General features: G+C 37.8%; 1 protein-coding gene across 3 annotated transcripts; it reads right to left on the minus strand.

Annotated features, from left to right (window-relative positions):
• Positions 1 to 1,108: 1,108 nt before the first annotated feature.
• LOC131781081 (polycomb complex protein BMI-1-A-like) lies at positions 1,109 to 12,522 on the minus strand. 3 transcript variants are annotated; one of them, XM_059097736.2, is made up of 10 exons: positions 12,472 to 12,522; positions 9,183 to 9,453; positions 8,714 to 8,810; positions 7,508 to 7,563; positions 6,446 to 6,508; positions 5,881 to 5,980; positions 5,008 to 5,035; positions 4,297 to 4,395; positions 3,874 to 3,957; positions 1,109 to 3,271 (listed from the first exon to the last, which is right to left on the minus strand). In XM_059097736.2, the coding sequence occupies exons 2-10, from the start codon at positions 9,289 to 9,291 to the stop codon at positions 2,948 to 2,950; spliced, it is 960 nt and encodes a 319-aa protein (XP_058953719.2). In that variant the 5' UTR covers positions 9,292 to 9,453; positions 12,472 to 12,522; the 3' UTR covers positions 1,109 to 2,947. The 3 variants fall into 3 exon arrangements, with proteins under 3 accessions (XP_058953719.2, XP_058953716.2, XP_058953717.2); XM_059097733.2 differs by lacking the exon at positions 12,472 to 12,522 and adding an exon at positions 9,550 to 9,775; XM_059097734.2 differs by lacking the exon at positions 12,472 to 12,522 and adding an exon at positions 9,547 to 9,775.
• Positions 12,523 to 13,662: the final 1,140 nt, after the last annotated feature.

The raw sequence follows: 13,662 nt of genomic DNA on the forward strand, positions 1-13,662 counted from the left end.
ATTTTCGATTTTCATCAGGTCGGAAGTGCTTTTACGACTCCGGCTCCGTCCCCTACGAAAACCAAGCTTCATGCAGATCTATTTTTCCCTTAAACCGACCATTGACTGTTAGTTATTTTAGTTTCAAACATTAGTTGGAACTTTTATCCATAATTGGGAAGTTTCTTTGGTCGATTTAGTAAGAACTTTTCTTAATTACATTTCAGTGTTTTGTGTCACTAAAAGTCGTTCTATTTATTTATTATTTATTGAATTAAGAGATATGAATAAACCTTTTGTTCGCAAAGACGAAGGAAAAACAAAACAGACGCATGCCAATGTTATTCTCCAACGTCAGAAAACTTCAGGAAGTCAGCTCCACCTTTGCAAAACTTTGTCAAAAATGTTCATTTTACGTTCCTAAAACATATTTTAAAGTATAAAGTCTGTTGGAGTGAGTGGTTACACAGTCAATGCTGTGTAACCACTCACTCCCGCAGACTGTTGACATGAGAGCAGAACGATTCGATATCTTGAACTGGGTCTCAATAAGGTTGACTGTTAGCCTTAAAAAGGCAAAAAAAAGTAGCCGATAGGCGTAAAAATTGACATGTTTTAACCGTTAGTCGTGGAAGATGTTAACCATGAAAAAAAAACTGCAACAGATAGAAACTATTTGTTAAGCTGTAAAATGACCAAAATTTTAATCGTTAGCCGTTAAAGCCACCACGCCAATGTAAATTTCTCTTTAGGAAGCCCGGCTGAGAGCCAAATGTAAAATGGTTTGATAATAGTATCCGAAAGTAAATAACATCTCGAGAGTATTTGTAAAGTTTATTACAAGGCAATCGTGTATCGCATATTTCTAAAAGCAGCGCTTGTCAAACAATGAAAATATTTAGGAAGCGAATTAAGAAGGGATGGCTTTTATCTTTGACCTGAATTTCTCTTTCTTATATTTTTAGTTTTTTAGATATGATTTCGGCAAAGTTACCAGGACTTCCGAATTTCGTTTTCTTTTTTGCAAGCTTACGCTTTAACAACTTTACGTAATACATGAGACGCGTGGTTGAGGTGGTTAAATACAGGTTCGACAAGATTAACGAAGACTTAGTTTAAAGCAGGAACAAACCTTAAACATCATTTTTATTAAAAAGAGTTTTTCCACTTAACAACCCTTTACAACCTAACATCAGTGTGCACATTCTCCATAATATTCTCTAAACATTTCTAGGGTTTTTGACAGCTTAGTTTAAAGCAGGAACAAACCTTAAACATCATTTTTATTAAAAAGAGTTTTTCCACTTAACAACCCTTTACAACCTAACATCAGTGTGCACATTCTCCATAATATTCTCTAAACATTTCTAGGGTTTTTGACAGAAAAGTAGAGATGGTAAGTTTTAAGCTCGGTGAAAAATTAAGAAAAATGTTTTTTCGTCTTGTCGTAATAGACCCCGCTCACCGAAGAGTCTTTGTGGCTCAGTGGTAGAGCATCGGAGCGCAAATCCGTAGGTCTAAGGTTCGATTCCTCATGGGGACTCAGAATTTTTCTTTGTCCCACGCTCGTGACAAGACGAAAAAACATCTTTCTTAATTTCCTAGGGTGTTTAAAACTCAGGATATTCTGATCATTTTCTTTAATCTCCTTATTCTTAATGTGTGTTTCGCGGGTGATATTGTAGGGAGATTTAGATGTTAGCCACTCTTAGGAGGTCAACGAGTTAAAGCAGAGCTGGTTGTTATTACATGTGGGGATCAATATCAGTATCTGGGCAACTGCCCACCTACCCCTCCCCTAACCCAACATTAACCTTAACTTGTTGTCAATTGACTGTTGTTGAGTTAGGGGAGGGGTAGGTGGGCAGTTGCCCAGATACTGATATTGATCCACATGTGGTAACCATTACAAAACATTGGAGCCTTTTTCATTATTCAAATAAAATAACTTAGTCAGTTAGTTTTTCACTCTTACAGGTTTTCTTATTTCTTTCTTTTCTTCCCAAGGAAGTTCACCAGCCTTCTTGTAACACAGTCTATTTAACGTCTAACATGGGGGCTGGCGCTGAAGATCCTTTATTTTTTTACAATTTGAGCCTGAAGATGTTCTTAATATATTCTTAAAGTTGTATGGTATAGCCGTATTTCAATAAATCAATGTTTAAAGATGTCCTTATGTATTTGAGTTATTTGTCCTGTTTTGTTTACATTTCTTTTAATTTAGTTTATACTTTTCAACCAAAAGAAAGAGCGAAATAAAAATTGACTCTCAGCCTAGTAATGTTCTTAGTGTGTTCTTGAAATTTTGGCTAATCTCAGCCTGAATGTTCATGTAAAAAAAGGTTCTTACAAAGAAAAAAATGGTACACGCCTGAAGACAGATTACATCTCTTAGCTGAGGCTCTGGTGGTCCAGCGGTCAGCATTTATAAATCACATTTCTTTTGTGTGCTAAAATATAAAAAGGGATCCTATTGTGGTTGTGACATTCCAGAAGCTTGGATACTCTCGATAAAGAAAAGTAATAAAAGTAGAATTTGGTTCATCAACTGAGTTGATAACGAAAATTGGCCTGACGTTTCGAGCGTTACGCCTTCGTCATTCGCTCTGGCGAAGGGCTGACGCTCGAAACGTTAAAGAAAACTCTTTTTCACCTTTTTGTCTTTTAACACTAAAAGCAGCGTATCAATTGTTGCGTAAAACAGGAGAGAGATCAGTTCTCTGTACTTTTCAAGGATACCTTTCAACCAAACTTAGAGATTCCTTTGGAAACCTCTGTTATTGGAAACACAATATTTTTACCCAGCCGATTTGGAGACCCCACACAGATTTGACCCCCTTTGAACTTAGCTTTCTTGAGAGACTGTAGGGGAAATGATTTCGATCGTCGAACGAAAAATTATTTCACGGTCTCAATGCGTTCACATGAGCGTACACAGGCAAACAACGGGCAACTGAGTTCGCAAGTTCTAGACTGGTACGAGCGTTTCTTCTTCCTCGGGATCAACTTCAAAACTTGGAGGAGTCTCAGGAAATGTTGGTAAAATGACACCCTCCGGAGAATGTTTTACGGGACTATCCTTTTCAAGTCTTGTACAAGGCTGTTGGGGATCCTTTCCCTTTTCATCCACAATCAACTGTTTGGTTTGTGCCCCAACAAAATGTTCGCTTGCTTTTGTTTCATCTCCATCTTCGTTGCATGTTCTAAGTTTTTTCCTTGGCGGTTCTTTCACCTTTGTTTCGGTATCCTCCTTACGAACGTCCAAGAAAGAGTACTGGAGATCTAGGAAAGACTGCAACACAGTAATATTTAGATTTAGCCATCAGTGAGAAAAACCAAGGGAACAAAAGAAACTGAAAAATTTAAGATATTGTGCCATTCACGAACAGCCGAGAGGTTAAGAATTCATTTGCAATTTTCAAACAAGGAACAAAGATGTTGATTGTATAATATCATCCTGCTGTTTTTTGTTTTTAGCGATAAAATATGGTTGGTTAGCATTAACCGCAAAGATAGCGATATTAAATACATTTTCAGACGTATCTTGATATGCGATGTTGATCTACTGGTTCAGTAAGTTTTAAGTTTTGCTTTGTGCTACATGTACAAGGTTTTTATATTGAAACAAAAGAACATGGAAATCAAAATTGGCTAAAAAAATTCGAGTCTATGGCATAAGATAAATTAAACAACAGCATTTATGTGTCTAACAGTCTACAAATCAAAGATCGTCAACAAATAGGGCTATACTTATATGGAACCGCACTTAGCTGTAAATTTTTGGGCATTCTTTGGTCATATAGAAGAATGCTGAACTTTCGTGTGGTATGAGGTGCTGAATAGGCTAAAATGAGTGTAGCTGTAAATCATGATGAACTAGCTGAGTCTTCTTACTTTCGAGTAGAGTCCATATATTTGCGAAACTTCCTTCATCGTCAGTGAGTCGTCAAGAAGCTCGTCTGAACGAACAAGTTCAGCCTGAAAAAAAATTGGCAAAATGAATCGATCCATAGATGGGCCAATCAGTCGAAGAGTCAATAAGTCCGTTAGACAATCAATAAGTCAATCCGTCTTTAAATACAATTTGGTTTTATCAACTGAGTTGATAATGTAAGTTGGCCACCTTAAAGAGTTTCAAAGCTGACGTTTCGAGCGCCAATTAACATTATAAACTCAGTTAATAAAACCAAATTACACGTAATACCACCCCCCTCCCCCCCCCCACTGACGCAGCACCAAAGTTTCTATACTATCTTACCCCCTTACTTCATCTATCTTTTCATCTGTTTCTACTTATTCACTAATTTACTTATTTACCTGATGTGTGTTAGGGATGGCAAACTTCATTGCAAGGAATTTTTTCAATACGTTGACAGTCACTGCAGACGGACATCTGAGATAACGAGTCGGAAAGATCTGAGGAGGAAAAAGAAAGACATCATACAAAAACGTACTTTGCCGTTTGATGACAATAACTAGAAGACAATCGTTGTTTTGAACATAACTTGAATAAATACGGTCAAACATTGTCTCTCGTTTTTCAGTCAGTCAGTTAGTTTTGAAGAAGCTGCGTCACTGAATGTCTACGCCCACAAATGTAAGTAAAAGTTTCAAGGTCGTAAATTTTAATTCTTTTTAAAGATCACCATACTATATCATCCTCGTTCTTCTGTTCTATTGCCTTTATACTCAGGCGAACGATTCTTTTCTGGAGTTACGTATTACATTTAAACTGAAATTCTCTTTTTCCCAAGAAATGTCAGCTTAAGACTTCAAGGCCGCCGCCCGCGCTGTTTCGCTTTGTTCGCACCCCTTTGTTAATTTTCCTGAAATGTCGTAAGGTAGCTTCCTAGAATTCCACATACATCATCGCAAATCTTGCGGTATTTCGTATGCAACGAAAGAGTTCATGTTTGCGTGCGCTCTAAAGGGCGTGAGCTGTAAAGGCGCTGTGTAATGAAGCGCTGTGTCCCCAATTGTGATCAAACTGATTGTCAAAGAATGGTACGTGAGAAAGTAAAAACAAACCTGGCGTTCATTCCAGATTTTTTGACGCCTGTTGAATAACAAAAAGAGGAAATGATGAAAGTAAGTTATAATCATTAGCACACTCTTGAATTTGTAGCTTGAATTTACACTCTCATAATCAGAGAAAGCGTTTTTTTTTTTATCTCCCATCATATCTTTATTTTTTCTTCTTTTTCTTTCTTTTATTTTACCAAAAGTTGGTAATAAAAACCGCAGTACTACTTGAAGTTTACGGTAGCAAATTTTGATCGCCCCTTCTCCGAGGGAGTAAACTAGCTTAATCAGGTGACTCTTTGTTGCTGTTAGCCTCGTTATTTTCCTGGGCTCTTTATCACTTTCACCAACGTTTTTAGACACAGCCGTAACAGAACTATGATCCATCAAACATTTTTGCTCGCACGTGATGGTCTAAACAAAGCACGTGACCAAATATCCCCATGCTGAAAGTGGGCGATATCCTAGAATATCACCCAAGCGATACTCCCAAACATTTTAAACCTAACGTCCACTACAATAAGTCTTCGTTTCAAATTTAATTCAAAACGAGAGAGAGTTTTGTGGTTGCCACAGAAGAGAAATCTTTTTTTTGTTCATTAAGTCGCACCATAGAACACTCAAAAGAAAACAGCCCATGCTGCATACTTTAAGCTGTTCGTAAACATTTTTTACGGGCGTTTCAAAATTTTAGAAGGATAATAAATACAATAGCCTCTTTTCTGTTCCTCAAAGTTCACAGTTTTCCTCGAGCTTCGCTCTCGGAAAACTGTTCGCATCTTGGAACAGATAAATCCGCGAACAGATATCCGTATATATTTTCGCACTAAATAGAGGATGTTGTTTAAATATAGACACAAGAACATGATATAAACTGACCTGTAATATTCCAAAGTGATAAACATAGGATCTTCCATCTTCACCTCTGCGTTGTTCTTTGATTTCGTTTCACAATCAGTTGTCGCTGCCTCAGTTTCACCTGTCAAGATTGTATTGATTGAAAATAAAAGTTTATGAAAACATAAGAAATAAGAAGGTTCTAAGCATATACTTCGAGAATAAGGAGAGTATCGATGCTCAGCTCGTAAAAATTCTAAGTATCATGTTTCAACTGCCCTTGATGATTCAATTCTTCTGGCGATGTTGTGCTTATTACATTCAAGATCAAGATATTGACAATTTAAATACTCTTACAATAAAGATATCAAGAGATTATTCTTAGATTTACATTTAAAAACAATATTGCCTCAACAGTTAAGGTGTGTGGACTCTGGAGGAGTCAGCTCCAGGGCCAAGTTTTTCAAAGCATGGTATTAGCAATCCGGGCGGATTAACTTGCCCTAGCAATGTACCGTTTGCCAAAATTAAATGTATCTAACGTAAGATTAATGTTAAACGAATTTCAACAAATTTCTCCATGCATTTAACTGTGTGGTCTTCTTACCTTCGTTTGTAGAATTTTCCTCTTCTATTTTGTCTTCGAATTTTGTACGGCGATTGAATTCGTCTGTAATATTACAAAATGAGATAAAAAACAATAAGATTTCTCTTACTGACTTTTTTACTGTCTCGTTACTTTTGATTAAGGAAATACCTCTCTAAGGTTAGACAGATTGCTTAAGCTCGCAGGTGTGGTATGTAGATGTGCTGATTGTTCCAAATTTTCCCGAGAGTGCTGACCAAGATCAAGATTTGATTTCCTTGCGAAATCAAATGAGAAGCGTGGGAAAACGGAAGCGACCAAGTTTCGATTGTTTCTAGATTTGCAGCTGATTGGTTGAGAGAATCATGGTGCGAGTTTCTGGACCAATCACATAGCGAAAGGAAGTAAAACCAATGATTGGTCTAGGAAACTCGCACCACTTTTTTAACCAATCAGAATCAAAACTAAAACCAATTGTGACTTGAGCACTAGATTTTTCTAGCACTTCAAACGGTGTGATTATCTTTGATGTTTTCTCTAGTTCTGGCTGGCTGCTGCGTTTACTTCAGTTTGGTTTTACGCCACTCAATCATAAAGCGCTCAACAAATATTTCTCGATTAAACTGCTATGCAAAGACTTGTGCTCAGATTCCTCTCTCCCTGATTGATGGAGAAGGCCTGTCGCCGTCCATGAGACTTTACTGCCATTACAATATATATATCTTACTAGACGTTTTGGTTTGTGGTATTGCTGAATATTTTTACACGTGGTTTGTATTTTGACTCCCCCTACGTACGGGCTGTAAAAATACGGTAAAACTCGTCTGATAAGTTATTTATTATATAACTGCTTTTTTTTTTCAGCTGAGTCTTTCTGTTCATTTCTCATAAGGCGGGAAAAGCAAAGTGGATAGAGAAGCGTAGCACGCGCAGCCGACTGGTTAAACAGCCTTTTTTACATTACACAATAACCAACTGTCCAAGTAACCGTACAATATCGCAGGATATTTGTACTCTATTCGCTCGTTATCTGTACCCTATTTTGTGAAGTTGGATAATAATTTATATAATAATCCTTCTTACCATATACTAATCCTGGAACAAGCTTGTTCACAATTTCCTGGAGCGGTCGGTCGGGTCTGCCATGGCATAGAAGACAGAGAAAGAGGGATTAAAACACTGTAATACCCTCTATCTCCAATTACATCTCGAGCTTCTATTTTTCGCGTACCCTAAATATATCGTTTTGAAAGCCCAACCCTCGATATTTTGTACACCCTGCTATTTCGAGCAAAATTTGTGTTGTCAAGAGTTTTACAGCTGAACTACTACTACAACTACTACGGACCAGGGTGAGAAAAATTCAGGACTTGCTGAGGCATAGTTATTCTGAATTTGGACATCGCTTGCTGAGTTTCGCCGCTTTGAAATATATCTTATTAGACGTTTTGGTGTGTAGTATCGCTAAGTATTTTTTACGAGTTGTACCCTATGTTGACGAGTCTGTAGGGCGAGTAAAAAATAGGGCACAACTCATAAAAATACTCAGCGATACTGCACGCCAAAACGTCTAATAAGTTATTTGTTATTCAACTGCTTTTTTTCTGCGAAGTCTCTCTGTTCATTTCTCATAAGGCGGGAAAAGAAAAGCGGATAGAGAGGCGTAGCGCGTGCAGCCGAATGGTAAACAGGTTTTTTTACAGTACGAAATAACCAATTGTCCAAATAACCGTACAGTATCGCAGGATATTTGTACTCCATTCGCGCGTTCTTTGTACTCTACTTTGTGCAGTTGGATAATAATGTATGGTTATTTGGAGAAATGAGCAGAAAGACTTAAAAGAAGATAAAAGCAGTTGTATAATAAATAACTTATAAGAGGTTTTGCTTTGTGGTATCGCTGAGTGTTTTTACTCGTTGTTTGTATTTTGAATCGCCCTAAGGGCTTGTCAAAATACGACACAACTCCTAAAAATTATTAAGCGATGCTACACACCAAACGTCTGATAAGATACATTTATTGCAGTCCTTTTTGATCACAACTCTTTATTCAACGTGTTTTATCGCATTGCTGAAAATTAACCACACAATTCATAATTTTTATTTTTCGTATGATAGATTGTTTATGCTGCAATTAAACAAGAATGAAAAAACGGACCGCAAAGGTGAAAGTCTACGAACGACCGAAGCGAGGACTTCCGTCGTTAAGTTCTTATATATTTATCTGCTTGGACAGTCCTAGGGTAGTTTGGGAAAAATTCAAACAAAGCGTCTTCTACAGTTACTCACCTTATATGAAGCAGTGGTTTGGTTTTGTGAACCTCAACATCACAGACAGGACAGTGATACGATGTCTGGAGATATTTAACGATACAGCTACGACAAACTACAGAAAAAAAAGGTACAAAAATTAATACTTTGTCAGCTCTAACCGTGAAACTCACAAAGTAAACACAATGTATTGTGGACTTACGGAACGTCTGTATGGATTGCATTACTTTAAACTTATTGAGAAATTTTAGAAAGAAATGAACGTATATTTTAGACGGCTAGATCTCACGAGAGAGTACATAAATAATTAAACGTAATATTCAAAATTCAGCTATAGGAGTTGAACAATTGCAACAAGCACCCCTTTACTTACAAACCGCAACCAGATGTTTGCACGGCTAATTTTTATTGGCTATCAAAGACATTCTATAATAACAACAAGAATCGACGATTAAAATAAATCAGTTTGTAAACAGTGTGAACTTACAAGAATGCAGGCACTCGATAATCGTTGTTGCGTCTACAAGGTACCCAGAACACAATACACACATCAAGTGAGGATTTAGTTCTCCAAGCGGCATCTTAAGCAAAGACATGTTGGCGATAACGATGGCAGCGACGATGCGTGATCTCTGAGCGCCACTGTCGTGTGTCTAGCGAGAAAACTTAAGACTTCCGATCTGCTGTCGTGCGTGTTCAGCAAAAAAGCGAAAGACTTCCTCTCCTACTCTCTCCGGTATGACAAAGGATGATGAAAACTGAAAACAGAAATGAATTCAAAATTGTCAGAGGACACAACTAAAATCACGCTATACGAGCAACCTATCAAAATGATAATTCAACGATCCCACAACTGTGTCCCGTATGCGTTATTTCTGATTTCTTCTTCCGTTGCCAACGGCTTCGAGTAAACTGTGATGAGTTTGAACTGGCTGCTAATATTTGCGATTTCGTCACCTATTTCAAGGTGATTTTGAGTCGCGGTTCCTTCAGAAGATCAGGTTATGAACGTCGATCTTCAAACTTGAAAGTTTCAGGAGAACGTTGACGCAAAAATGAGAAAATAGCTAAAGGTTGTTTTTTTACTGTAACTAGAGAACTAGGGCAGTGACGTTCTGGAAACGCGAACAGCAACCGGAAGAAGAATAAAGCCAATTCTCGTGCGCTTTGACGTCAATGGATCGACTGTACAGTCGTCATTTTAATACTTAAAACCAAATTGTGCAGACCACAAAGGTACAGTGAGCATCAGGAATGAGAAGTTTTAACTTCTGGCTTCCGTCCGCGCCTCAAAAACATTTGTAACTTTTAACTTACACGTAATATAATTCTTGACGTATTCTTCAACCCCTTGCCATTAGTAAGGAAATGAGGTTGAGCTTGAGGATCGCTCACTGATTTGATTTCAACGTTAACATTGTAGCTGTTAATTTTATCATTTTTGGCCAAGGATAATTTCATCGATTGCGAAATATTACGTTATGGGAACCGTTTTCTCAGCCTTCACATAATACAATTCCTCACATATCGTTGAAACACTTTTTATCAACCCCTCGCCTCCTAATATCAACATACATATTCTTTATACATTTCCTAAGGTGATAACTAGGAGAATTTGTTTCACAATCAAGAGCTTCTTAAGATGGTAATCATTTCCTTTATTCTCATAACCTTAAAGTGTGATTCATGGGTGATATTGTACGGAGAAATTAGATGTTAGTCACTCTAAGGCGTCAAAGAGTTCATGGAGAAGTACAGTTGCATCATGGCTTAAGGATTTCACTTTGAAGGTTAAGTTGTAACTGTTCTTATTTTAACCATTTGTTGCCTGAGGTACTTCATGGATCGTTTTTGGAATGCTGTGAAAGAGAAAAAAACACCTGCCTCTTTGTTGAAAGACCCGACAAGTTTTTCGCTGTTCTTCAGCCCAACGAAATATATTTCTCTTAAAAAGGATGCAATGTGTTACGAGACTACCTCAAAAATCTAAATCTGCGGCAAATCGATTATGTACGCTCATTGCGAATGAAGACATTTTTTCTCAGTTTTTGGCGACCCTTTTTTTTAACCCTTGTTACATGCTCAGTTCATGCCTAAGCATAATTTTCTGGTCTTCTCACGTTTTTAGTACACCTCTCAGTTAGTATGAGCGCCAGAATTGATCAATTTACCGGCCCGTATTTCACTGTGCAGTCCCCTAAATTCAAAAGTTTGGTAGAGTGGAAATCTTCCCCCTCTGTTTGAACCCAGAGTTGCGATGAATATTTTACTTTACAGTCCGTACTGTGGAATATCGTATTTTCGCTCGACGGATGTATGGTCCGCACTCTTCACGCTTGAACCGTACTTTTTACTGTGAGGACCTGGAATTCGATCAGTTAGAGGTTTACAATGCATAGAAAAGGCACAAGCAATTATGTCATTGAGAACGCTGAATATTCCAAAAGGCAGCAATGATATGACAGACGTATCATTTGGCGAAGACTCAAATATACCTTGGACAACGTTGAAAATTACTTTCCTAAAGCTCAATGATAAAGATCTTTCTCAAGAGAAAAATAAATTTCAGAGACAGAAAATCATATGACATTGCAACAAATTTAGCTTCAGACCAGCTTAATAATATGTACTTATACCTTGACTAGCAACCGGTCTATTTTCTTTAAAGAAAAGGTAATTGTGTGCACCTGTTATATTTTACGGTTTACTACAGCCTCATCGAGTGTAGACTAAATCTATCTTAATTCGATTTTGACTAGCAGTTCAGCCAGCAATGCAAAGTTGATAAATCACTCGGTTTTTAGATAATGCTGAACCATACCGATATTGCCGTAACTTTTAAAGTATTCACTGCTAAGAAATTCAAGCTCAGTATGTGTAGTCCGTCAAAATCGCTACCTTACCCAGCAGTTTGAGGAAAGCCCAAACGCTTACATGCAGATTGCCTGGATTCGCGCATGAAAAAAACTGCTCTTGCGATTTATTGCAAATTAAGCTCGGTTTCAGCAACTGCGCTGTCATTTACGAATCGACAAAAACTTTTTAGCCACGTAAAAATATGATCAAAGTTCTAAGATAAGCTAAGAAATTCGCATTATTATGTGGCGATTGCTTGTAAGTTCTCAACAGCTGTATTGGAAATCTGTATTATGGTAAATCAAAGCTCAAAATAAGCAGGGGTAAGTCAAGGAATCATACTGATTACCACGAGGAAAGCCTTTCTTCGAAGATCTCGACATTACTTTTACAACGATTTAATAAGTGAGTGAACCAAATTGTCTCCACACAAAACGGAGTATGTACAATCTATTTGAGGAGGTAAATTCTAAAGAAACGTTCTCAGAAGCAAATGATCGCGGAATAGAAGTTTGTATGTCATATTTCACGTTCCTGAAGGAGTTCAGATTCTCTGCTATTAAACTGGTGGTTGTTTATCACAATCACCAGGTGAATCGGCTAGCTGAAGTGGGAATTCAGAAAAGCCTAATTGAATCGAAAGGACCAAAAGAAGGTAAATAAATATGTGCCAAGCGCGCTATGTAAATTTATCACAAATTCGTCATTATTTAACACAAGATATGCGTAACTAGTCACGTTTTGTGACGAACTTAACCTTCAATGCTTAGTATTCATTCTAAAGATATCTTAGCCGAAGCGATAACAAAACAAATTCTCTGAAAATTTTGCAAAATCTACCGACTGTGGCAACATAGATGCATTACCTAACGAACAAGAACAAATCGAGTTTAAATGAGAGGATTAAAATGGCGAATTACCTCATAATTTTGGTGGTACTGCGACTCGCATATTCCGTCAAAAGAGTGGGTTCACGTTGTCTATTATGCAAATTACTTAAACCACGTGACTCCTCACTAGGGCCAGTTCCCTCAATGGGTCTCAATAGAGTGATGACTTTATCGCCTAACGGTTAAAACGTTGATCAATTTACGGTCATCGTTTGATATCTTTCCATTGTTGTCACCAGAAAAATTTTCACAGGTAATTTCTTTTACTAATAACGGTAAATAAGCCCGTGGCACTTGGTTACTTTCGGCACCCCAGGGGAGGGCGTTTATTCGAAACAGAGCGCTTTTTTCTTTTATGTGAAACAGCAGAATTTGCGAAACAAAGCTTTGATTGTGGATCGGGAAGACTGGAAAACCGACTTGTTATCCCTAGATCCTTCCTGGCTAGAACACCTAGCCAAGCACTCGTCGCAAAATTTGAAGACGAGATCATCTATTGAAGGAACTGCGCATTCACGTGGACATAATAGTTGAGAGGCTGGAACGAAGGACCCCCTTTGAGTGTGCAATTAAAGGCAGATGAACCAAGGTTGATGGCAGTGTAGATGTACTCTAACAGCGTTATCATCGGAACAGAACAAGGGCGGTTATTGGAATGTGGTGTGAGAGTACTTACTCAATATGGAAATTCATTAGAATCGGGGCGCTTATTAACAAAAATAAATTCGAGGGGGGCGTTTACCAAAGAGGGGACGTTTATTCTAACGAAGGCGGTAAATCTAATCATTACGGTAACCATTAAATCCGAGCGAAAAAGAAATTCGGCCCGTAACTTATTGCATGGACCTCGAGCTCGTATAGTAAGAGGTATTTAAGTGGACCCATTCTTGACGCGAATTAAGTGTCTGAATAACCGAAGCTGGCCACTGGTGAAAATGGTTCTCGTGACAGGTCGGTTATTACGCTTATTAAACCAGTTAACAATACACATTTAGGGAAAGAAAAACACTGAAGTCTTCCTTCGGATTGGCCGTTGTGTTTATGCATGCTCGAAGGACATACTGCATGTGATCGAAACAGTCGAACCATTTACCATCTAGCAGCTTCAACCCATGTAAGGTCGTGCAGAACCAGAATTAAATCACTAGTCGAAAATGAGTAACTTGTTCCAAAACCTCAGACTTAGAAAATTTGACTTCCATGTAAGTTAAACATTTCCTA

Source organism: Pocillopora verrucosa, chromosome 10 (genome assembly GCF_036669915.1).
Source record: "Pocillopora verrucosa isolate sample1 chromosome 10, ASM3666991v2, whole genome shotgun sequence".
Classification (NCBI taxonomy): domain Eukaryota; kingdom Metazoa; phylum Cnidaria; class Anthozoa; order Scleractinia; family Pocilloporidae; genus Pocillopora; species Pocillopora verrucosa.

Coding starts and splice junctions, on each gene's coding strand:
- LOC131781081 (XM_059097736.2), bottom strand. CDS start 9,291: ATGTCTTTGCTTAAGATGCCGCTTGGAGAACTAAATCCTCACTTGATG. Junction 8,811..9,182: donor TATCGAGTGCCTGCATTCTT/GTAAGTTCACAC, acceptor TTTTTTCTGTAG/TTTGTCGTAGCTGTATCGTT. Junction 3,272..3,873: donor TATATGGACTCTACTCGAAA/GTAAGAAGACTC, acceptor ACTGTGTTGCAG/TCTTTCCTAGATCTCCAGTA.